Source organism: Panthera uncia, chromosome B4 (genome assembly GCF_023721935.1).
Source record: "Panthera uncia isolate 11264 chromosome B4, Puncia_PCG_1.0, whole genome shotgun sequence".
NCBI lineage: Eukaryota > Metazoa > Chordata > Mammalia > Carnivora > Felidae > Panthera > Panthera uncia.
The window spans coordinates 66,625,966-66,650,721 of NC_064809.1; the positions used below are offsets into that span (position 1 = coordinate 66,625,966).

A 24,756-nucleotide genomic window follows, 5' to 3' on the forward strand; every position below is an offset into this window, starting at 1 on the left:
GTTTAGAATAGAGGCACTGCATTAGTTAAATCTGAGTGCTTCTACATATAAAATGAAATTAAATATAGGAAAAAAACAGTCCAAGGAAAATGTAACATTGGATCTGATTTCATGGAGCTTTTTGCCCAAAGAAAACTCATCTTCCACCCTTTATCTGTTTAATGTATGATGGGATTGAGAAATAAGGAAAACAATAGCTAATGTGGGCAACCAAAACCAATTTATAGAAAATGGTCTAATAATCAGCTACAAGTCATTGTAACAGTCCTAAATGTTTATGTTTAAAAATGGATAGGACTTAGGGGTACCTGGGTGGCTCGGTTGGTTAGGCATTCGACTTCGGCTCAGGTCATGATCTCGTGGCTCGGCTCATGGATTCGAGCCTACGTCAGGCTCTGTGCTGACAGCTCAGAGCCTAGAGCCTACTTCAGATTCTGTGTCTGTCCCTCTCTCTGCCTCTCCCATGCTCACGCTCTGTCTCTCTCTCTTTCTGTCTCTGTCTCAAAAAATAAACATTAAGAAAATTAAAAATCTATAGGACTTCAACTTATTTACCCACTAAATGAGCCAATGGATGCTCAAGGATTAGACCATAAAAGTGGTGCACATTGTCCATTCCTCCAGTTATGCAAACAATTTCAAATCATGGGGTCATACTTACTGTGTGATTTGCACTTTTGATTTCCAAAGTTGCCTTTTATACTACTTCTGTCCTTTCACTATGGATATGTTTCTGCTAGTCTTTGTACAGAATAGAGCTTGTTTTTGCACAAGTAACCTTTATTCAAGCAGTATGGTTTTGGAAGCCCTATATATAGAATTCAAGTTGCACTGATTGAAAGAAATCAAAACTATTTACTTTACTGGCAATATGCTCATTCAGTGTTCTAAAAACTCTTTCATTAAAAGCACCCAAAGTTTTGGATAAATCAGTATACGTTCTTCCTCACAGCCTTGGCAAAGGCAGAAGAATACCCTCTCTAAATAGTGAGCCTTCAAATATGAAATTATGCAAAGAATGACAAGCCATAATGAGAGAGAACCAGGAGTTAGATTGATGGACAACAATAGTGTTTAAGTTCAAGGTACTTCACATATTCTAATCATTGGAATAGGAATGAGAATAATCCTGCCCATATCTTTAAATAAATAAAAGAACTGGCCAAAATGAGTTTGAAACAAGATACTATAAAAATTAGCAGTTTGGAGGGGGAAAAACAAGGACAGTTTCTATAAATGATAAATATAATCATTGAAAATAATAAAAACAATAGATTAATCAATAAGTTAAACAATAATTAGAGACAGATCAGGAAAGGATCAGGGAACCTAAGAGGTAGACGTGAGGAAATTAACACATTTCAGCACAGAGAAACAAAAACAAATTATGAAAATGAGATGATGATATTAAGGATCTAATGAGAAAACAGTATTTGTCAAATCAGATGATCAGAAGAACTAATAGATAAAGTAGGAGAGAAAAACCTTTCAAAAAGATAATGACTACAGATTTTTGGAAATCAGTGAGAAATATGGTTTCTCATTTTTAAGAATCACAATGAAACACAAGAACAATCAATAAAAATAAATAATGAAAATAAAACCCAAGAACATTAAAAATAGATAGAAAATGGTAAGTACAGCAAAAGTGAAAAATACCTTTTTGCAAATGCCTCGCAATACATCGACTGCAGACTAATCAGCATCAGCAATAAAAGTCACCAAGTAACTGGGGGGAGTCAGACTTCAAGATGGCCTCCACTCATTTTGCTTTCTGGTATACCAACCATTGTGTAATCCCTTTCACACTAAGGGTTGCTCCATATGCCAACAGGAGTGACAGTGCTGAACACTGTCATAAATCACATCACTTCTTCTCCCTTGGTTCTTGGAACTCTTAATCTGGAGGAAGCCATGTCATGAGGACATTTCAGTATCTTGTAGAGAAGCCTACATGAGGAGGGGATAAGACCTCCTACTGATAACCAGTATCAATTTCTCAGTCATTCCAGTAACCCATCTAGAAAGCAGATCCTCCAGGCAAGCTTTCAGATGACTGTAGCCTTGGTCAACATCTTGATCAAGAACTATCCAGCTATGCCACTAAAAAGTTCTTAGGCCACAGAAGATATGAGAGGCAATGTTTATTGCTGTTTTAAACCACTGGGTTTCGGATAATTTGTTATGCAGCTGTAGATACAACAACAGCCATGGAGTTATGTCTTCAAAGTGCTAAAGGAAAAGTAAATGTCCACCAAAAAGTGTATATCCAGACAAATTATCATTGATAATGAGGAAAAATAAAGTTATATTTAGACAAACAATAACAGAGTTTATCCTCAAAGAAAGTGTTATGTATAAAGGAATGTCTAATGGGTAGAATTCAGGAAGAAGGAAAATAATCCCAGAATAAAGTTCTGAGATGTCAGAGAGCATGGTGAGCAAAGAAGCCAGTAAGCATGTGGATAAATGTAAGCAAACTAAGCTAATAAGCCAGACTTCAGGATATGCTGCTGTTGTCTGGGTTTGAGGACTAATGAGAATGATAACTTGTTCTCTGATCAAGTTGGTAGTTGCTTTTACTTCAGATTTCTGTTAAAATAACAAATTAGACATATATGAGTATATATGCATATGTGTATATATGTAGATATATATGTATATATCTTTATATATGTAGATACGTGCCTATGTATGTGCATATTTTATATGCTCAAATATAGAGAATGCATGAAAACGATAATCATAAAATATAGGAGGGTGGTTACTTCTGAGGTTGGAGACAGAAGGGGAGGAGGATGTGACCGAAGAGGGAGGGGACCCACAGGAAGCTACATCTTTATAAGTGATGTTTCATTTCTTAAGCCAAGTAGCAAGAACATAAGTAGCCATTTCTTATTTTTTATAAGTTTCCCTAAATGTCAAATATTTGTTAATTAATTTAATAAAAGAGTGTCACAGAGTCACCTCATACCCTCCACTTCCTCACCACCAACCTCAGCAAAGATTCATGAGAGATCTTTGTGTAACCTCTGGGTAGAGTCCCCAGAGAGATCTTTGTGTAACCTCTGGGTAGAGTCCCCAGTGGTACATTAGATTTACCACTATGATTAAAGACACACAATTCTGAGTCCTCTCTTAGAGAAGTTTTTGAGTTAATAGTGCTGGGATGAGTCTAGCAAAGTTGGATTAAAGATTGGCCTGATGAACCATGGTGCATCATCACTGGGCACAAAAAATAACTCCTACACATATGCCCAAATGATTTTTAACAAAAATGCTAAGGTTTTTCACTGGAAGAAAGATAGTCTTTCCAATAAATGATGCTGGAACAATTGGGCATTCATAGACCAAAAAGAAAAAAAAAAAAAGAGCCTTGACCTAATCCTCAAACCTTATATAAAATTAACTCCAAGTAAATCATAGACTTAAATGTAAAATGTAAAACTATGGAACTTTCAGGAAAAATCATGAAGATGAAAATGTTCAGCAGCTAGGAGTAGGGTAAGAGTTCTTAGACTTGACACCAAAAGCATAATGTATAAGATGAAAAAGTGATAATGTGGACTTCTTCAAAATTAAAACTTTTTGCTTTGTGAAAGTGTGAAGATAACGAAGAGAAAGCTACTGACTGGGAGGAAATATTTGCAAACTACATGCCCAACAAAAGATTTGTGTACAGAATATGTGAAGAATTCTTAAGACCCTAAAACAACAGTGTGACAAATGACAAAAGACATGAGCAGACATTTCAATGAAGATGATATACAATGGGAAATAAACACATAATTTTTTTGAAGTTTATTTATTTTGAGAGAGAGAGGGAGCATGTGCGAGCAGGGGAGGGGCAGGAGAGGGGCCCAAGCAGGCTCTGAGCTGTCAGTGCAGAGCCTGATGCAGGGCTCAAAATCTCAAAATGTGAGATCCTGACCTGAGCTGAAACCAAGAGTCAGATGCTTAACCAACTGAGCCACCCAGACACCCCAGGAAATAAACATATAAAAGATGTTGAACATCATTAGCCACTGGGAGAAAGTACATTTAAAACCATAATGGCTTATCACTATATACATATCAGAATGCCTAAAATAAAAAAAAATAGTGATGTAGAGACAGTGAGTTACTCACACATTGCTGATGAAAATGTGAAATGGGACAGCCACTCTGGACATGAGTATGGCAGTTGGTAGCCATGTGCTTACCATACAACCCAGTACTCCTGGGCATTTATCTCAGAGACATAAGAACATATGTTCACATAAAAATATATACACAAATGTTTACAACAGCTTTATCCATACTAATCAAAAACTGGAAAAAACCACATCTCCTCCAATAGGGGAATGGTTCAACTGTGGTACATGAGTCCCATGGAATAACGCTCAAAAATAAAAGGGAAATGATCTATTGATACACACAACTTGGATGTATCTCGGGAGATTTATGCTGAGTGAAGAAAAAGCCAATCTCAAAGGTTACATACTGTGTGATTCCCTTTACATAGCATTCTTAAAATGACAAAACTATAGAGATGGAGAATAGATTAATGATTGGCATGGGTTAGGGAGGGCTGAGAAAAGGAAATAGATGTAGCCAGGAAAGGGTGCCACAGAGGATTCTTTTGATGAAATTGTTCTGTAACTGTGATGGTCTATGCATTGGATAAAAAGAAAAGTTGCTTAGGACTACAGAAACATACAGGCACACAAATGAAGACATGTAAAACTAGTGAAATCTGAATAAGGATGATGGATTATAGCAAAGTAAATTTTCCCGTTGTGCTAGTATACTTTAGTGATATGGCGAGGGATGAGCAAAGGAGATACAGAATCTCCCGGCATTATCTTTCACAAATACATGTGAATCTACAATTATCTCAAAACAGGAAGTTTTCAAAATCACTGAACATGTAATACACTGAAAGTATAAAGAAAATAAGTATTTATGGGCTCCTTTTTTCAAGGATAGTATAATTTTAGAAGAAGTGGAGTATGGTACACCCAGAGGTAATATTTAAACAAGTGATGGCCACAAACTACCTTCTAAGGAAGTGGGTCCAGTTAGCCTCCAGACCTAGAAAAAAATTAGTGGGCCTGCAGATTTGGGACCAGAGCTGAATTTCTGAAAAGCGACAGAGAACTGTATGTGTTTTCTTCTTTCTTCCCCAAAACCCATCTTCATTTTTTTTCCCTATGCATTTCTGTCTTTCCTTGAAATAAACATTAAATATTTTTTGATATTTATTATGGAGGACATCAAATTAATAAAGCAAACCAAAGTGACCAAATGTTCAAACCTGGCCTGGGTTGGCCAAACTCTATTTTTAATAAGGCTCCAGATGGTTGTAATAAAGTGGTCTCTAACTTGTATTTGGGAATTATTGTTCCAGGGTATCCATGGAAAATAGTTTGCAAGTAATCCTGTTTTGTTTATCCAATGTATTTTGGGGATAATTTATTTTAGAAATGTGTTTCATAAGATAGTAAGGTCCTCTTTTCCTCCAGTGTGTCCTATGCAAACCAAATAGAAGTCAATCAGGCGACAATTGAAAAATGATATTAATGTTTTTCCAGAAGCCACAGAAGGCCAGGAGTGGTATGGGAATGGAGGAGAACAGGCCAGGTGGGGAGAAGAACTAAGGCCTTGAGTTTTTCCCTCATCCTCATCATCATTTTAGCACAACTGGACTTAAACCCTAAGTCCCACTAAGTAAGATGGTTTAGCTTCAAAAGCTCTTCAGTTAATCACAGAACTACTCAATCTGACTGTATATCGGCAGTAAAGAAGAAACAAAAACCAAATATGATGAAACATTCCCCAACTAGAGCACTACTATAAAATTTAAGATAACTTTACAAGAAGTTATAATACCATTCTTGGTATTATGATGTTTAAATTTGTTTATAGAAGATTTTAGTGATAGCTTTTTTTTCCTACCAAGAGAGCATATATAAACTCAATTTAAAATAATATTGTATCAGAGAAGGAGGTAGCTTCAGAATTAACCTTTTAAAACAGATGTGTGCATAGTATAGCCAAAGGGATTTAGAACTCAAACAAATATAAATTTCTTAATATTAAAAAAAAAAACTTTATAGTTTAAAACTATTCTTAGTTACAAAAAAAGAACCAGTTATTAAACTTCAAATGTTTTTAGACCTCTTAATAAAACTCTGAACTAAGAGAATTGATAAAAATGTCCTCGTTGTTATAATAAATGTTTTACTTCTTAGGTGCCATAAAAATGTATTTCAGGTCAGCCTCATCAAGCAAGCTTTGGCACACATGAAGAGCCCTGTATGAATGTTCTTTAATGAAAGACACTTCTGAAAAACCTAAGCTCTTCAGCTAAGAGTGTCCTTTAGAGGGAAAGGTTTTCCAGGATTTATTCAGCAGCACTTATGGGAATATTTATGCAGATTGCCAAACCTAAAATCTCTTTCATGAGTGTACTTTTGGACAACATTAAAAAATGGACCATAAAATTAGGTCACAAAGGCAAGAAATTAGGCTTTGACATCCATGTTTTACCACTTTCCATGGTATTTCTGTTGTATTATAAATATTCTTGGCATTGCTACCAATTATTAGGAAGACCTTCCTGACACCCAGCTGAACATAATGTTTGGCACTAAACTTGCCAAAACAGAAAATGCAATGAAGACCATATTTTTCAGATGCCCTGGCTTTTTGTTGTTGTTGTTTTACATCTTAAATACCATGTTAAACAAAATTTCTTAGTGTAAGTCTGAGATTTAAACACAAAAGAAAAAAGACTTTCACTATCTGAAACTTTTGTTTCCTTTTGTTTTGGTCAAATTCTCAAACCCTGACATATGCTATATAAATTTGGAAATGTTTGGAAAAAAAGGGTAGCTGAAATTCATTTTTATTTAGATGACGTGTGTGTGTGTGTGTGTGTGTGTGTGTGTGTGTGTGTGAAGCTTTCTGCTTTATTCCTAAAGCAGAGTACAGTTGCAGAATGGAAATGGATATGTTAGATGTCATTTTTATTTGATGTAATTCATTGAAGTTTTTATTACTTGGCCTAATGACGTGGTTACCAGATTCTTTCTTAAGGAGATCATTTTGGCTGATGAGTAACCCACTTTTAAAACCTGCATTGAATAAGTTAAGATAACATAGCCAAATAAATAACCTGATGGAAACTGTCAATATACATTTTATCTGAATAATATTGCTATATTTTATTTTATTTTATTTTATTTTATTTTATTTTATTTTATTTTATTTTATTTTTAACGTTTTTATTTATTTTTGAGAGAGAGAGATAGCTCACGAGCGGGGGAGGGGCAGAGAGAGAGAGAGAGACAGAGACAGAGATAGAATCCAAAGCAGGCTCCAGGCTGTGAGCTGTCAGCACAGAGCCTGACATGGGGCTTGCACTCATGAAATGCGAGATCATGGCCTGAGCCAAAGTCAGATGCTTAACTGACTGAGCCACCCAGGCGCCCCAATATTGCTATATTTTAAATCAATGGTTGGCTAGTGGTCTTTTCTACAGGAAATGCTTAGCTCTTTTATATTAGCAGAGTTCATATCCAGAGCATATCCAGGCAAAATTGGTTTTGATGCATTTACTCAGATATTGTTGTTTCAGGTTAGTTAGTACTCTTTCCTTAAAAAATATGGAATACATAAACATTTTCTTTAAGATCAAAAGGCTTTATTGGTTCTGTTATTGTCAAATCATGCATTAATTACATCTTGTTTGCTCTTCACAGTAACTACATGAAATCTCTGCAGTTATGTTCAAATTTGAATATACAATTTTAAATTTAATATTAATCCTAGAAGTCATTTAGATAATTCCTATGCCTTCATTTTGTAAATTTGGACTCTAAGAGAGATTTGCCCTGTATTACCATCTGCTTAGTGATAAGCAGTCCAGGTTTGTCATTGTATTAGAGCTTCTTCCAGAGAATACAAATAAATAAAGTCTATAGTTAATTTCTAAAACTTCTGTAGCTAATACTTTAAAGCTTTCTATAGTTAATTTGGTATAGTATCAGAACGATGACCAAGTCCATTCTAGAATTGCCGCTACTAAGTAGTAAAAGTTAGAGATTACAGCTTCTGCTCTTTTCTCTTTCCTTCCCATTGTGTGGCATATGCTAATAAATAGCAGTTAAGGGTTTAAAACATTGTGGAAAAAGATAAAACCAAAGACAGTCACTAAAAGAGATTAAACTATTAATTCCTGGGTTATTTGGAATTCTACTTGTATGGCTAACCTAGAGTCCTTGGCTATGAGTAAAAGCAAAAGGAAAGAAAGTCTGTTGTCATGTTAAGATTTGTGGAACTTCTGGTATTAAATCACAATTTAGATTTTTGTGGTATCTGGCATAAATATTCCAATTGTGTTTAAGAAATCCTATATTCAAATTACTATCCAATATGACACTATGGATTTGTATTCAAAATTATTAAGACATGGCATGCCTAAATGAATTTCAAAGGCCTTTGAAATTAATCAATTTAGTCTCTATAAAATTAGGAAGAACAGACGGAAAAGTTTCCTGTAGTACATGGACCAAGTTAGGCATACCAATACGCACACACCTTACCACCCCTGCCACCATACGCACTTATATGAAGACATCCAGAAAAGAGATACACTTATAAAGGCAGAAAGATGTGTCCAGATAATCATAATCAAACCAAAGAGAAGAGTTGAGGTAGTTTTTCAAGTATTTGGGTCAGAAAAACACACATTTACCTCAGATACTTGGATAATTGCCTCTACTTTCCACTTGTGTTGTCCAAGAAAGTTTGCCACAGAGACAGACTAAAGATTCCATCTCATCAGCCCTCACAGGACTGAGACAGGACAATGGCCCTTGCTGCCCACACTGGCTGGAACAATGACTGACGGGGCGCCATCCTGAGGCATCCTGAGCCCACTTGGCACTAAACCACAGTGATACATCTATTAATAGTGAAAGCCTGCCCAGAAATTAAGCATTCTCCTTTCCATTGAGATCAACAGATTCAAAAGCTGCTAGGGGGCAGATCTCCATAACTGTTACATACTAATACTGAAATAATGAGCTGGAATGTGTATCTGTTTTGAATAAATACAGAATTTAGAGAGTAGCTTGATTGCTTCAAAGTTCGAACTCAGTAGTAGTTCTATTTTTTAAAGCTATTTTTTTAAAGCTCTAGTAAAAATAACAACTCTTCCAATACTACTGAAGTTATGAAGTACACCAATGATTTGAAATTGTCTTCCTCAGTGTAAGTTCAATGCAAATTGATGTAAATTCAAGGTGATTTTCAAATATATCAACATATTATGTAATTCATTCAGAATGAGTCATACGATTTTATGCTTTAAGATGGGTCTTGAAATTGATCTAGTGTAACACCTCATTTTACAAATTCAAAAATTAAAACAATTGTGTAAGAATCATAAGCTGGTACACAACACTGTAGTACATACACAGATGAAGATTTGGATTACTTATCTTTTTCCTCAATGGAATGCAAGGAGAGACGTTTTCAGGGAGGGTTTCTTCTCCTCTTTGTTAATTAATTGTTCCTGACCCTCTTCGTCTCATAATCAAACTGGTCAGCTTTTGGCAAACTGAAACTTACTCTTTGCTACACAGTCTGTCTGTATCCACGGATCCCTTAACAAATAATCAGCAAACTCACTTCTCCTCACTCTGATTCCAGGAGAGAAAGGAGGAAAGCTTTACAGAGCTTAATAGCCATGGTGCACTTTTACATGCTCTACTGCAGTGCTGTATGCTAGGCTTTATACAGCTGGTGTATTTACCAGTGGTGCCAAATTTTTGTGACAATTATGCCAGTTATGTCAAATTATAACAACAGTTCAGATAGAGATAGTTTAAAGTCTTTATGAGCATACATAAATGACAATTAGTTCATATTTTGAAAATAATTTCAATGTATGTTGGAAGAATATTATGTTTACAACTCCAATCTTCAGGCCATGAAAAACATTATATTATGAATATAAAATAAAAATAAAGATATATAATTATATAATTTAATGTATAATATAGAAGATAGCGTATCATAAAGACATATGGTATTAAAATACATATTACTTACCATATATCATGTATTTCCTATATAAAGATACATAATATTAATTAAAGGCTTATTACTTAACAGGCACTGTTTTAAGTGATGGATACTATTGTTATCCCCAATTTACACATAAAAAAATTGAGTCCCAATGAGGCTTAAGGTCATACAGCTACTAAGCAGAACGAGATTTGAATCCAAGCAGCCTGACTACAGATGTAACATCTAGCTCATAGCTGGAACACAATATAACCAAACACTAATCCAGATATATTCAATGAGATAAAATAATAAATTTCGAAAATTTAAAAAGTAGGCCTCTTTCTTTATTGGTAAGAACTTTTTATTCCATAGAAAGTCACTGATGCCGTTTTGCAATTTTATTTTTGCCCACGATAATTTATAGCTGACCTAATAACAGGGGAAATTATAGTAGTTAAAAACATGTATGTATGTGTATATATATATATATATATATATATATATATATATATAGCTACTCAGCATCATGCAATTATAATAGCAAAAACAATAAATATAGGAGGTGGCTTTAAAGCTTGATTTTAAAATGTGCTCTTTAGCTTTAAAATTGATTCATTCAAGGGGCACGTGGGTGGCTCAGTCTGTTAAGCCTCTGACTTCAGCTCAGGTCATGATCTTGAGGTCTGTGAGTTTGAACCCCGAGTCAGCTCTGTGCTGACAGCTCAGAGCCTGGACCCCGCTTGAGACTCTGTGTGTGTCTCCTTATCTCTCTGCCCCTCTCCCACTCACGCTCTGTCTCTCACTCTGAAAAATAAATCAACATTAATTTTTTAAAAATAAATAACATTCACCTATTCAAATATTTAAATGTTTTACTTTGTAATGGATATGTCTATAGGACTCTCATATAAATTTTATCATGTCATCTTTTTGTTGTATCTTAAAATTGCTGTGAGGTAGTAGTGTAATAACTGGTAATCCCATTTCATTAGCAGAGGGAATTTAAAAAAGGAAAAGGAATAATCTTCAGCTCTCACCTTATAAAGCCACAACTTGGCCAGATACCAGTGCTCTAAATTTACTATATAACTTATTTTACTTCACTTAATGCTTAACTTCCCAACATATAAAAGCCAGATCATATCATTTTTATTTTACATCTGTTTCACTGTTGGCATGTGGTTTATTTTATCAAGTTAATTAAATTGTGTACCCAAACCACTCTGAAGTATTGACGATCATTCAAAGTTAGGTTAGAGAGGAAAGTAAAATCTTGATATCATCAAATTAATTAAGATATACTCAAAGAGAAAGGAAGAAATGTGAAAAGTATTCTGTAGCTGACTCTGTAGACTCTCTCTTGATATCCTACAAACCCAGCTGTGGATTTGAACTATGATACAACCATGTTTCGCATCGTCTCCACTTCCTCCTTAAAGGTAACTACAGGATCCCATACTTGACAGAATACCCCATGTGTTATCTAAATTTGACTTAGGACCTATCATTACATCAGCACAGCAGTGACTTCTGTCTTTCCTCTGCTACTGCACTTTCCCATTATACTATTTGACTGCCCAGTACACTTACAAGTCAATGCCCATTCTGGCATAAATCCCAAGGCTTTTTGTTCCCTAAAAAGTAAAACACTATTTTAGTTTCTAATTGTCCAATATTAGCCATCAGTAATGGTCGCTCTATGGACACGAGAGGAGGTGAGGAAGCTGGCTGTGGTTTCTGTGAATTTCCCAGGGCAGCGAGAGTGCCAACTCCTTTGAAAGTGCGTTGGGATGATGCAAGTAAGCTAAGAGTTAGCATGTTGCAGGGACAACCTTGAACCCACTTCATTTTAGAAAAGAAATAATACACAAACATGTGAGTAGCAAGTAACTCGTGACATGCCAAGATGTAGTGATCCCTTGTATGAGTGTCCCTGAATAGTCGAGGCTCTGTCACACTGAAGAATATACCTCTAAACTTCAGCTCCCTCCCGTCTTACTGGCTGTCAACACCAGAGCTTGAGCAACTCCACATGTTCCTGAGAATCTCTCCAGGAGCAACGGACCATTACTGACAGTAATATGTCAGATCTGTCTGATGTCACCATCTGATATGTTCTTGTGTAAGCTGGTAGCTAAGGTGCCTAAATCAAGGAAATGGAACTCTATTGTACGGCAGTTTAGGGAGACTTGCTGTGTGACTGTGCAGAGTCCCCTCTTACCAGACTTAAAACCTCAGGGTTCAGAGAAACAAACTCTGCTAATATAGCAAAATCTACCAAAACTTTATTTAAAGGCCAGGGAGTGAGGGGAGTGGTGTTTGCACAGAATATATCCAAAATTAATACTTCCAGTTCTCATTGAAAAGATGTAGAAATCTCATGTGTTTAAAGTGACAAGTGAATTTGGCGCCCTTTGTTACCATTTATCATAAGGACAAAATTTGCAATAAGCAGTCAGCAAAAGCGAGTTTTTACATATTATTTCTCATAGTTAAATAGTCACCATCAGAGAGAAAATAGTGTGGTAAAGTGGTCTAATTCTAATAATCAAATTATACTTAGTTATGGGTAAGGGAAAGAGGTGGCTGGTCATCCTATAAATTACATGATTTTCTCTAATACTATAGTTAATATATGCATACAATCATTAAAAGATCTACATGATGTGAGGCATCTGGATGGCTCAGTCAGTTGAGCGCCCAACTCTTGGTTTCAGCTCAGGTAGTGATCTCATAGTTCATGAATTTGAGCCCTACATCGGGCTCTGCATTGGCAGTGCGGAGCCTGCTTGGGATTCTCTCCCCTCTCTCTCTGCCCCTATCCCACTTGCACTCTCTCTCAGTCTCACTCTCTCAAAATAAATAAATAAGCTTTAAAAAATTAAAAGAAAAAGATCTATATGGTGCAATTTAAAAGGTATGACATTTGGCATGAAGCAAATGTACCTTAGAAAGCCACTTCCACTACTGATTCAGGTGTGGTCTTAGGCTAGTCAGTTAATCACTCTAAGTCTCAGATTCCATATTTATGAAAGAGAATAATAATAGTTATGGTTCACACAATGACCATGGTGATGTTCTATAAACATCTTCCTTTATTTCTTCCCTCTTTCCTATTAATGTATAATGTAGACATAAAAAATAAATACCATATACCTCAAGACACAAGTTCCCGTGACATCCAGTCCCAAACACTGATTAGCTTTTTAGAATCATTGCTAAGTTCACCCTCAGTATTTTTTTCTTAGTTGTAAGCCTTCAAGCACATGTTTTAGTAAGTAGACTTGCACTTCTGGAATGAAATTACAAAGGTTCTAGGAGTTTTTGTTTGTTTATTTGCTAACGTGGGGGAACGGATCCAGGTACAGCTCTTGTTCTCTAGAAAGTCAGTCACTATACAGGGGGAGAGAGGTTTGGTTGGGCCAAAGCTTGTCACTTTAGCCTTCTCTCTTGGACTCCCATCTCCAGTGTCTAGGAGAAGATGTTTTCCTTTGCTCATTAGTTCAACTTACCCATCAAGGACTCATGGCAAATACCCAAAGCACATGGCTTCCTGCCCCTAACCGGGCATCCACGCTGTCCCTTCAGCCTTGATCTTTCCTCTTGCAGGTAAAAACAGAAAAGATGGAGAGAAAAACATGGTGGATCCTTTTCTCCCCGTCTGTGCCAGCCTGCCTCCAACCTGGTGATCGTTGACACTCACCATTTGTGTGAAAGCCTTTTTTTCTTTCTTTCTTTTTTTTTAACGTATTATTCTAGATTATACTAATTTACTCAATTTTGTAGCTTCTGCAGTTTTCCCTCCCATCTAGATCTTAGAGGGTTTTCCCCCTTTGAAACTTCTAAACATACTTTTGAGCAGGAAGATATTTAAAAATATAATTATAGCTTCACTAATATGAAAAATGGCTAGTGAACTAACCTAGTACGTCTTATAATGGCCAAGTGAAATTTTTGTGTTTTCATGTCCTGTTTTTCATTGAAATTACATATCTCAGAAATTAGCTCATTATCTGAAAAAAATTATGAAGAACTGGTGAATTATAATACAGGAGTATTGCCACTGAATGGACTGTTTGATTTAGCCAAGCAGGTAATGAACAGTGTTGTTGTCAAATTCACTAAGGTGTCATATTAATTAGGATGCATTCTAAGGAGCATTACTCCATTGGTCTTTTGTATCCTGATGCCATATATATATTCTTTGGCAAGAATGGATGAAAAGCAGCAATAAACAACTCAAGACTGTCCATGGCTCTGTAGGGTTTTTGGAACAATTCCTGGGATTGGGAAGTGAAAATGGACAGCATCCAGAGAAAATTGTTGTCTCAGTAGCAAGGTTTACGTGAAGATACCAAGCCGTTAACAGCATGGATGTGTATTTAATTTTATTAACCCCTACCATCAACCTTCTTGGATCTTTAATTTGGGCAGGAAATTTGAGACTGTGACTGGAAGGACTTGAGCAGAAGTGAAAGATTAAAATGAAGTATATATAATTCTTTCTGGAACTGCTTAAATTTCATTGTTTCAAAACACTTTAATTTTTCCCCTTTGGTCAAAAAGACATGCTTAAAATTCTTGTCTCTTTACCAGAAATAATTTTGCTCTTAAACAGGTTTATATTTAGGTATAAGGTATTATATAAACTTCTCGTTTAGTAGCTCAAGCAACCCCATCTGTTGTTGGAAGAACTCTCAGGAAAGTTTTGAGGGATATGGATATGACTCTTAAATATATATGTAGTGTTCTTTTTTAAATAGCTCATTAGTCATCATAAAGGAATAAAAATCTCTGGCTCAAGATGTTGTTAATTTCCATCTTTTTAATTTTTTAAAAAATTTCCAGTCTCAATTATTGTCACAAATGGAACTATCTTAGAATTTAGAATAGAGATCCAGATCAATTGCCATTTTAATAAGATATTTAGAATTTTTCTGAAACTCTCATGTACCTGTAAATATCAGCATGGAGATATGTGCATGAATCATCATTGTGGGCATCTTTCATAGACCGTAATTGAAAGTATACCACCAAGACCAGATGGGGATATAGTTGTTGGTTTTTAAAAAAATTTTTAATGTTTATTTATTTTTGAGAGAGAGACAGAGTGTGAGCAGGGGAGGGGTAGAGAGAGAGGGAGACACAGAATCTGAGCTGTCAGCATAGAACCTGATGCGGGGCTCAAACTCAAGGGCCATGAGATCATGACCTGAGCTGAAGTCAGACACTTAACCGACTGAGCCACCCAGATGCCCCTAGATGGGGATATAGCTTTAAAAAAGAAAGAATAAAAATTTGAAAGAAAATCACATGACAACAAATGTGCTTTTCCTGTTTCTGGGAAAGGGAGAATATTCTTGTTTAAATAAACTGCATTGATAATAAGTAGAGGTTATAAAGATTCATTGCTCTCCTGTTAGATTTATTCTCATTACGAATGGATCTAAGTTCACTTCTCTCAATGTTAGAGGTTAAAAAACTACCATGCTCCTATTAAATGGTAGGGATGTTTAATATTCACCTTCACCTTAGTAGAGCTTTAAACATTGACAAGACCCCATGACATTGAACTGTGTTTCAGAACATTATGTAGAACCATTGTCTTAACTAATTTTGAGAACAGAAATAGGCCTACAATAATAAAAGGACTTTAGCTGACACATACTGGTAAAAAAAGAGTTCGCCTCTCCTAATATAACTGATGTCCTTTCAGTAATGTGATTTTTTCAAGATTATTTTATTTTAAAAGGGAAGATAATTTGTTCTGAGAAGTTTTTGTTTCCTTAACATTCAAACTTTTCATTAAAATTTGCTATTTTAGTAAAAAATAAAGAATCACAGAGTTTTGCATGTGGTGTTTGCTTTAATGGCTTAATGGGAATTACAGGTAGAGAGTAATGCTAGATGTGTTTCACGCTTGCAGCAGCTCTGGAACGTGAAGGTTTATATTAAATGTGTGTGCCATGTGGAAGGGAGTCCCAAAAGGACCAAAAGTTTAGGGTCCGGTTGTTTAGAAAGTCAGTGTTTAAGAAGAAGAAAGTACATTAGTAATCAGTACTGCCTAAATGTCAGCACAAACTCAAGCAATGCATGGGGTGGAGTCATGGCTGCTGTGCAGCCTGTTTAATGCTGGAGGGTCCCAGTTTCAAATCTTCTATCCCATTTGACTCATCCGAAAATGTGTCTCAATTATTGATGGGGACATTTTAAAATATTTTTTTCCTGGCGATTTTTTCTCAAGTGTCTAAACTCCTTTTCATAGAATGTTACTACTTTCCCAAAGAAGAAATGGCCAAATTGATAAATAATTGTGTTCTTGCTCAGTTTTTCCTCTGATTACCTATGACCAAGAATTGAGTGGAAATCACATCTATATTTTGCTCATACATAGGCATTTTTACCTAAAGACACTGGCAAAATTAAGGAAAGTTAACAGATGGCTTTATGGTGATCAAGAAAAACTGGGGATATATTGAGTATGAATTTATAGACAGCTGATGTGTTATCTTCATTTATCTGAGTTAACAGATCAAGCAAAGATTTAAAAAGTTATGGTCATTGTTATAACAGTTTTGGTCATTTTTTCTAAAATATACACTTGTGCCCAAGATATTCATACTGTCCCCAACAAGAGAGGTCTCCAAAGAAAGCTCAATACCATTTTTTGAATTTGATTCTGATAATGCAATAATTTAAATCATCATGCTATAGTTATTGGAAAGTTGGTTTCATGGCAGATTGGCTGTGTTTACATCCTAGCTTTGTCATTTGCTAGCTGTATGACTGTGATCGTTTAATCTATCCATGTCTCTGTTTCCTCATCTGTAAAGTAGCAAAAATGATAGCACCTACATCATTGATGATGAGATTTAGCAGTGACTTCAATATAACAAGGGCCCAGTAAAATATATTAGTTTTATTAAAATAAAACATAAAATTTTTATTCACTAACATTTTATGTCGTATAAATTTTATGTTGTTATGAGTTCATACTTGTTAAAAAATACATTATATTATTCAAAAAAACACACAGAAATCCAAGAAAACAACAGGGAAAACCTGTCAGTATTCAGGTAGCTTTTTGGAGGGCCTTTGCAGATAGGCACCTTCGGGCTGCAGGATCTAAATTTCAAATGGGCCTTTTCTCATTTTGTGTGAGTTATGCCAGGACACCCAGTCTCTTGTCCCAATCTGTACTCTGTTACAAACTATCTGGGTGACTCTGGCAATAACATTTCTAGACTTCTGGATCCTTTGGTAAATATACAGATATTCACTTACATGCACTCTAAAATGTATGTGATCCATATTACGTACTGAAATATTTTTGTTATTTGCCTGCAGTCAATGATTTCATAGTTAAAACATTGAGAACCTGGAGAGATTTAGGGGTAGGGAGTATCAATGTGGCAAATGAGACTGCATTGAACCACAGATGATAGAGGACCATTCTGGATATTTCCCACAGTCCTTCTTCACTGGTTGAAAAGAAAAAAAAGAACAAACTTCAGTAATTGTAGATTCCTTTTGCCTGACTTTGAAGAACCCACAATGTTGAAACATAGCACTAGCAAGGACCTTGACAGACCACTAATTATCCCCTATAGGTGAGATTTTTATGGAGCGTTCTCAGGCAGCAATCTCTGCGAGGGATATTTAAAGGCAGAGGAAAAGAATATAAGTGAAAAACCAGGATAGTAAGACAGAGGGTAGTGCAAATAGAGAAGGAATTACATAGTCGCAGCCTCTACCTGAAGAAGTACAGAAAGGTAGGTCTAAGAAAAATAGTGATAGAGCACCATGATTTTGAATAGGAGATAGGGAGTATCGACACTGAAGTTTGCACTAGAAATTTTATCCTACGAGGATTTGGTCAGACTGTCTTCATAAAAACTAAAAACAAAAAGGGTCATTTAAAAAGCTTTTTACCTCCTCCCCCAGATCTTTTTTTATTTTTCTCCTTACTCCTCTCTTTCCAGCTTCCTAAGTATTTAATGGTAGTGAGAAGAATCAAAAGAAAGTTTTGCCAGGGCTAGTCAGAGAAATTATCCCAGTTCCTCCACACACACTTCCCCCTCCTCCTGCCATCCTGATCTGTAATGATTAAAAACAAAAGAATGGGGGTGCTTGGATGGCTCAGTTGGTTAAGCATCCAACTCTTGACGTAGGGTTAGGTCATTGGGATCCTCTGTCCCTCTCTCTCTGACCCCTCTCCCACTCAAAGTAAGTGAACAAACATCTAAAAATTTAAAAAAATTTAAAAAAGAAAGAAAGAAAATGGAAGACTAAAATAATTTCTCATTGAATGTATATAAGCATTTAAAATGCATGTCAAATTCCAAAGTTCCTTTCTATCTGACCAATGTCTCTGTGTCATTATAATTTCAATTTAATTTCATTTTAATTTATATATATATATATGTATATATATATATATGTGTGTGTGTGTGTGTGTACACACATATATATATATATACATAATTCATTATAAATAACATTCTTAGGAACAATTAGCTATCTGCCTGAGGGCCACTTAAGAAATTGGAAAGATATATTAGTAAGGTAATAATGAAATAAGCTGCATGTAACAGTCCATTTGCTTACATTTTTCCCTGACTTTAATTCATTGCTTGTATATTTCTTGAGAGTGTTTGCAAAACAGTAGGAGCTTAAAGAGAGGGAGAGGAAAAAGGAGAGGGAGAGGGAGAGAAGGCAGAGAAAAAGAGAAAGAGAGAGAGAGGAGGTGGAGGTAGAGAAGAGACAGAGAAAGAGAGAGAGAGAAAGGGAGGGAGGGAGGAAGAGAAACTCTTAGAATCATGTATTGCTTTTTTCTCCTCATTGATGGAAGAATAACAAGGGTGGCCAGTTCTGAATGCCTTCTTGTGTGTGTGCTGAGAGGAACTGGTAGCTGCATTTTATTTTCTACCATAAAACTTTTTTCTCCATTATGAACAGGAAAAAATGAACAAGTAATATCAGCTACACTGCTTTGAAAATCTTCCTCTGGGAGATAATACAATACTGGCCCTGAGCTGACCTCCTGGGTTGTGCAAGTTCCTCTTGATAGCACCACTCCGTTTTTGCTACATCGTGATTTTTTAGTACAAACTAAGGGACTTCACACTGCCAACCTTTCCTCACCTCCAACAAATTTATCAGAAAACACTTTATTTTTAAATGAAAACAAGTTGTAAATGAGCAAGCTGAGAAACAGATCACTCCCAATTCAATAATTACTGCTGCTTAGTAGCTCAGATGCCCAGGAAGCTCTTACAGGAATAATAGCAACAATACTTTTGATACTTAAAGTTTACTGAGGACTTTCTATGGATCAAGTCTACCACTATATTCTTTAAAGATACTGTTTCAATCCTAAAAAAAAACTATTCTATATTATGATCAATTTTTATTACTCCTAGTTTGCAGATGAGGAAATGGAAACAATAATTTTAAAAACTTGCCCATGATAAATCAGGGCATAGAACTTATATATATAATATTTGTATATATTTATATTATATATATTCATAAATATAAATATAAATATACACACACATATATTTTAGAGTGCGTGGAGAGTTTGTGTGAGCATTCAAGAGCGACAAAGGGACAGGGAGAGAGAGAATCTTAAGCAGGCTCCACGCTCAGCATGGAGCCCGACGCAACAAAGGAGGGCTAGATCTCATCACAACCATGAGATCACGACCTGAGCCAAAATCAAGAGTCGGGCACTTAACCGACTGAGTCACCAGGCAAAGAGCAAAGAATTTAAAGTCAAGCCTCTTTTAAACTCCACAATCCCTGCCTTTAATAGTACTTTTCTCTCAGGTATTTTCCAGGAGATATTCGTAGTCACTTACTAGATGGAAAAGTGTACTTCGCATTACTAAGTAACATTGCCACACCAGGGTTTTGAGGATCTCAACCGACACCTTTCCATTTGCTCTCTCAATTTTACCTCCTTAGGATGATATTCAAGGCAAATGGAAAAGTAGAGCTTGTGTTGTGGATGACTGCTATGTTTACAGAACTGAGAGAAGTTCAAATGTGTTATATGCATTTATGTAGACACCAAAATATTTGTTAAGAACCCGTTAGCAGCCGAGCATATATCAGAGGAAACAAAATGCACAAATTTAATTACAATGTCTTGCTTAACAGTGTTACTCTTCAATGAATGGATGACTGAGTGAAATTATTTGGCATGTAAGATTCCAACAAATATGTTCCTAATATGCAACTCTAATCTGAACTTTTAAAATATTACTCATTTGCCACTCCAAGAACTTCAGAGAATAACAGCAGGGCAATAATTTATACTTTAATGGTTAAAGGCTAACCTATGGCAATTCTGTCTTAAATCCCCCTTAACATTTTATTGATGCCATACCTTTGTGCTCAGAAAAAGTATCCAATCAATATGGTTTTTACATATGAAAAATGCAGTTTTTTCTTTCAGAATATTACACGTGTTCTATATTACTTATGTGTCTATTTTCATTTATTCTGGATGATGTATATATGTTGCTTTTAATTAACATCGAGAAGTATAAGTACACTATTAGAGATGATCCATTTATAAAAGTTCATTTATATGTTATATAAACCTCCAAATAATAAAATTTACTACCATCAATAGGATGTGTCTTGTGTTATTTTAGTATTAGCAGTAATGTATTTGTATGGATCTATCTATACCTTTTCCCCCTTGGGATCAGCTACAAGGAAATCATCTATACCTTAGCAAAAACCAAAACCCATTTGCAAAAACCAAAATGATGCAGACTAAGCATCTGATTTGATAAATAACGAGTAAAGTATTTATATTTAGCTACACATGTCTTTAGTACTACATTCACAATGAAAAGCCAAAGGTATCATTTTACCAAAGTTGTTATTATATTTAATATGCCTAATTTAGTTGGGGATTGACTCCTTTCTGGTGTAAAGAAAACAAGTGAGAGTATTTTCTGAGATGTCTATACAAGGACGTCTCTATTCCCTGAGAACCTTCTGTGGCATTGTAAACAATGGATGCATCTGTACCACTTAAAGGATGTTTTTCTCATTTTTAAAAACAAGAAATTGTGATGTAAAGTATAAATGCCTTGTATGCCATTATCGTGGCATTTACTGGCATTTACAATTATAGTTATTTTTTTTAGTGGTTATTTATTTTTGAGAGAGAGACAGAGCATGAGCAAGGGAGGGGCAGAGAGAGAGGGAGACACAGAATCTGAAGCAGGCTCCAGGCTCTGAGCTGTCAGCACAGAGCCCAACGCAGGGCTCGAACCCACAAGCCGTGAGATCATGACCTGAGCTGAAGTCGGATGTGTAACTCACTGAGCCACCCAGGCACCCCGACAATTATGGTTATTTATTTGCTGGTCCATTTCACTCTTTTCAAGACCCTGAAAAGCTCTTCCGTACCCAAAAGTTATGCATCATGTGTTTTTTTACTACCTGACATAGTGCTCTCAATGAGTAATATTGGTGCTGACCTATGAAGCATCTATGAAAACTTATTTTTAACATTGTTTTATGTTCTGCATTAATAATCTTTCTGTCCTAAGACTCTTCAGTATAGTATTTTGTGTTTCAGAGCATTTCTGGTGTATCTCTGAGTTGGTGATTGTTTTTTGCATTTTATGGAAATAGAGATATTTCTTGTCATATTATTTACTCCCATTACTGTAACTAATATGAATATGTTATCCAAAATGATACAATAATTCCCAGAATTTTCTACTCCAAGTAAAATAAACTACCTAGACCATTTAGGGTTATAAAAAAGAATTTGTTCCATCTGGGGGAAGCACAATGAAACATTTAACTATTCTCATATCTGGACTTATTTGTGCTACCATACCTGATTTATGCATTCAGCAAACATTTATTAACTTGCTATACTCTGTTAGGTCCTATAACGCCAGTTGCATTTTATAAGTCAAAGGTTGTCATGTGTATCCATTTTATGAACCCAAGATTGTCATATTTATCTTGAATAATGTCATTTCTAAATGATAGCATTTATCTCCTTTTTCAAAGAGACACCATGAATCCATTTAGCAAAGGCCAGAATATTATTATTATTATTGCCTATTATAGTTTATATATTCCAAAAGAAATATGGCAACACCGATTATATCATACAAATGTTCTTTAATTTTATAAAAGATGTTTTTTTGTATTCTAATGTGCACTTAATTCGCTAGCTGGGATTCATTGATTCATTACCCAAATTTTCATTCCAGGCCCTCCAGGCCCTCCAGGTGGTCTGCGAATAGAAGACATTAGAGCCACTTCTGTGGCACTTACTTGGAGCCGTGGTTCAGACAATCATAGTCCTATATCTAAATACACTATTCAGACCAAGACTATTCTTTCAGATGACTGGAAAGATGCAAAGACAGGTAAGTTTCATTTGTCTGATTAATCTGTGCATATTTTTAAATGAATTCTTTTCACAAAAATGAGTATCTGGACTTTTTAAGGATTTCATCACCTACCTTGAAATGCTTTTCTATTTTTAATTTTTTTTTCAAGTATCCCTGTGGGATGGTAGTGAAGAAAACCACAAGGAACTTAGACAGTTTAAAGCTGCAGGGGAAGAAGCATTTCTGAATCTATAATGGGAAAGCAAAGAGAGGCCTCCTAGTTTTCTAGTTTGCTATGTGTAATTCTAAGGTTTATTAGGAAAAATAAACTTCAGGAAATATATTTTTTTTTTGGCAAATGATATCTATAGCTTATTATTTATGACCCATTTTTTTTTTTTTGCAATTACATAGGTACTATTATTCTGCATTTTTAGAAAAGCCACTTTGGTTATAAATATTAATTTAAGCACCTAGTTTCTCACTACTATAGCCTTTGTTTTTCAAAGATGATCATACCTGCTTTGAATTTCCTCAGAACATATTTTCAGTGAAGTTTTGGGTCTCCATTTTTTTTTCTTATACTAAGGTATTCTAAAAGTTGATTAGGAAAAATAAATGAGTAAGTGGGTTCCCACCTTTATAGCTATTCCCATTGCCATTTTTCATGACTAGACTATAACATCACACATCAGTTTATCTGTTGTAATGTCAAAGAAAATGAAGGATCCTTTCAATGAAATAATCTGTTTCTGTTTGTCATTTTGACATTATTTTTAAACAAACTTGTAATTGCTAGAGTTTCTTTTAGACATAATGAAGAGACATAGAAATATGTGCTCAGTTGTCACAAGGGGAGAAAAAAACAAAATGAATAAAATGTTTATCTTTTTAAAAATTTGAAAAGAAGTAATCCCAGAATATCCCAAACCTGCTCTTATTTTTGCTTTAACTAACATAATGGGATTTAATTGTATTGATCATTGAGAAGTTTTAGTTTAGATTTAATTTTCTTTGATAATTTATTCCTATTATGTGAAATGAACTAAATATAAACCTGAAGGCTGTTATGAGGGTTTAGATATATTTTAGTATTGAGGTATTCTCCATATATTATATAAAGAACACGAGTTAGAAACAGGTGAAATATTTCTGCTACATTATGCTTGCGAATGTAAGTTATATAGCAATAAACTTGGCAAAATCAGGTCATTTGAAAAATAATATAAAAACAATTTAGATGTTTGATAAACCTGAAGTATGGATATTTTCTATTTCTCTGAAGAGAATGAAAATGGATGATAATGATAATATTAGATATCTAGCCTAACTGACACTGATTATAGATACTAGAGAACAGAATGCAATGAACACATTTAAATTTGGTTTGCTTTGAAAAAGGAGTAATAATTGTAATCATTTTCATTAAATATATGTTCTTACTAGGTAGCTGAATAAAAATATACTTATTATTAAAATATCTATATCTATTCCACTGGAAAGTAAGTTCCATGAGGATGAAGGTTTTTATTCACTGCCCTACTCTAACTCCTAGATCAGGCCCCATAATGCTCATTTATTAAACACATGCTGATGGGGCCTCCATTGTATGCAAGAACCTGTCCTAGATTCTGGATATACACCTGGCCATCCACGAACAAAACAGAGAGAAGAAACACACACACACACACACACACACACACACACACACACACACACCATACACTCGAAAGAGTTTACATTCTAGTAGGTTCTAGTAGGAAAGATGGCAATGAACAAATAATTACAGTAAATGTACAGTAAAATGTACAGTAAGTCCTATGGTGAGTAGTGCTAAAGAGAAACAATCGTGAAGAGGGATCAGGATACAGGAGTTGTATTTGAAAGAAAGGGTGCTTCTGATATTAATCTAGTCACCCCAACTTTTGCATGGTTCTTGTTTACATGTTGTGTCTTTCACAACTGTCAGCCTATTTCAATCTTTGAATCTATAGTATGTTTCTGTTGAAACATATAGTTGCATCTTATTTTTTATCCTGACACCCACTGCCTTTTGATTGGATTCTTTAATCGATTAATATTTCATGTTACTATTTATATAGCTGGGTTTATATATGCCATTGTATTTTATTCTGTTTATTTTTTTTAAGTTTCTATTTAAATTCCAGTTAGTCAACACACAATATAATATTGGTTTCAGGCGTACAATTTAGTGATTCAACACTTCCATATAATACCTGGTGCTCATCACAAGTGCATTCCTTCATCCCCATCACCTATTTCACCCATTCCCTGCCCACCTCCCCTGTGGTAACTA

General features: G+C 35.1%; 1 protein-coding gene across 2 annotated transcripts in view; it reads left to right on the plus strand.

Annotated features, from left to right (window-relative positions):
- The window catches only part of CNTN1 (contactin 1), a 364,093-nt gene that overhangs the window by 255,662 nt on the left and 83,675 nt on the right, over nucleotides 1-24,756 (plus strand). For both annotated transcript variants that reach the window (XM_049625293.1, XM_049625294.1), the window contains one exon: nucleotides 22,317-22,475. In XM_049625293.1, coding sequence (XP_049481250.1) covers nucleotides 22,317-22,475 — 159 coding nt within the window. The remainder of the gene's footprint in view (nucleotides 1-22,316; nucleotides 22,476-24,756) is intronic.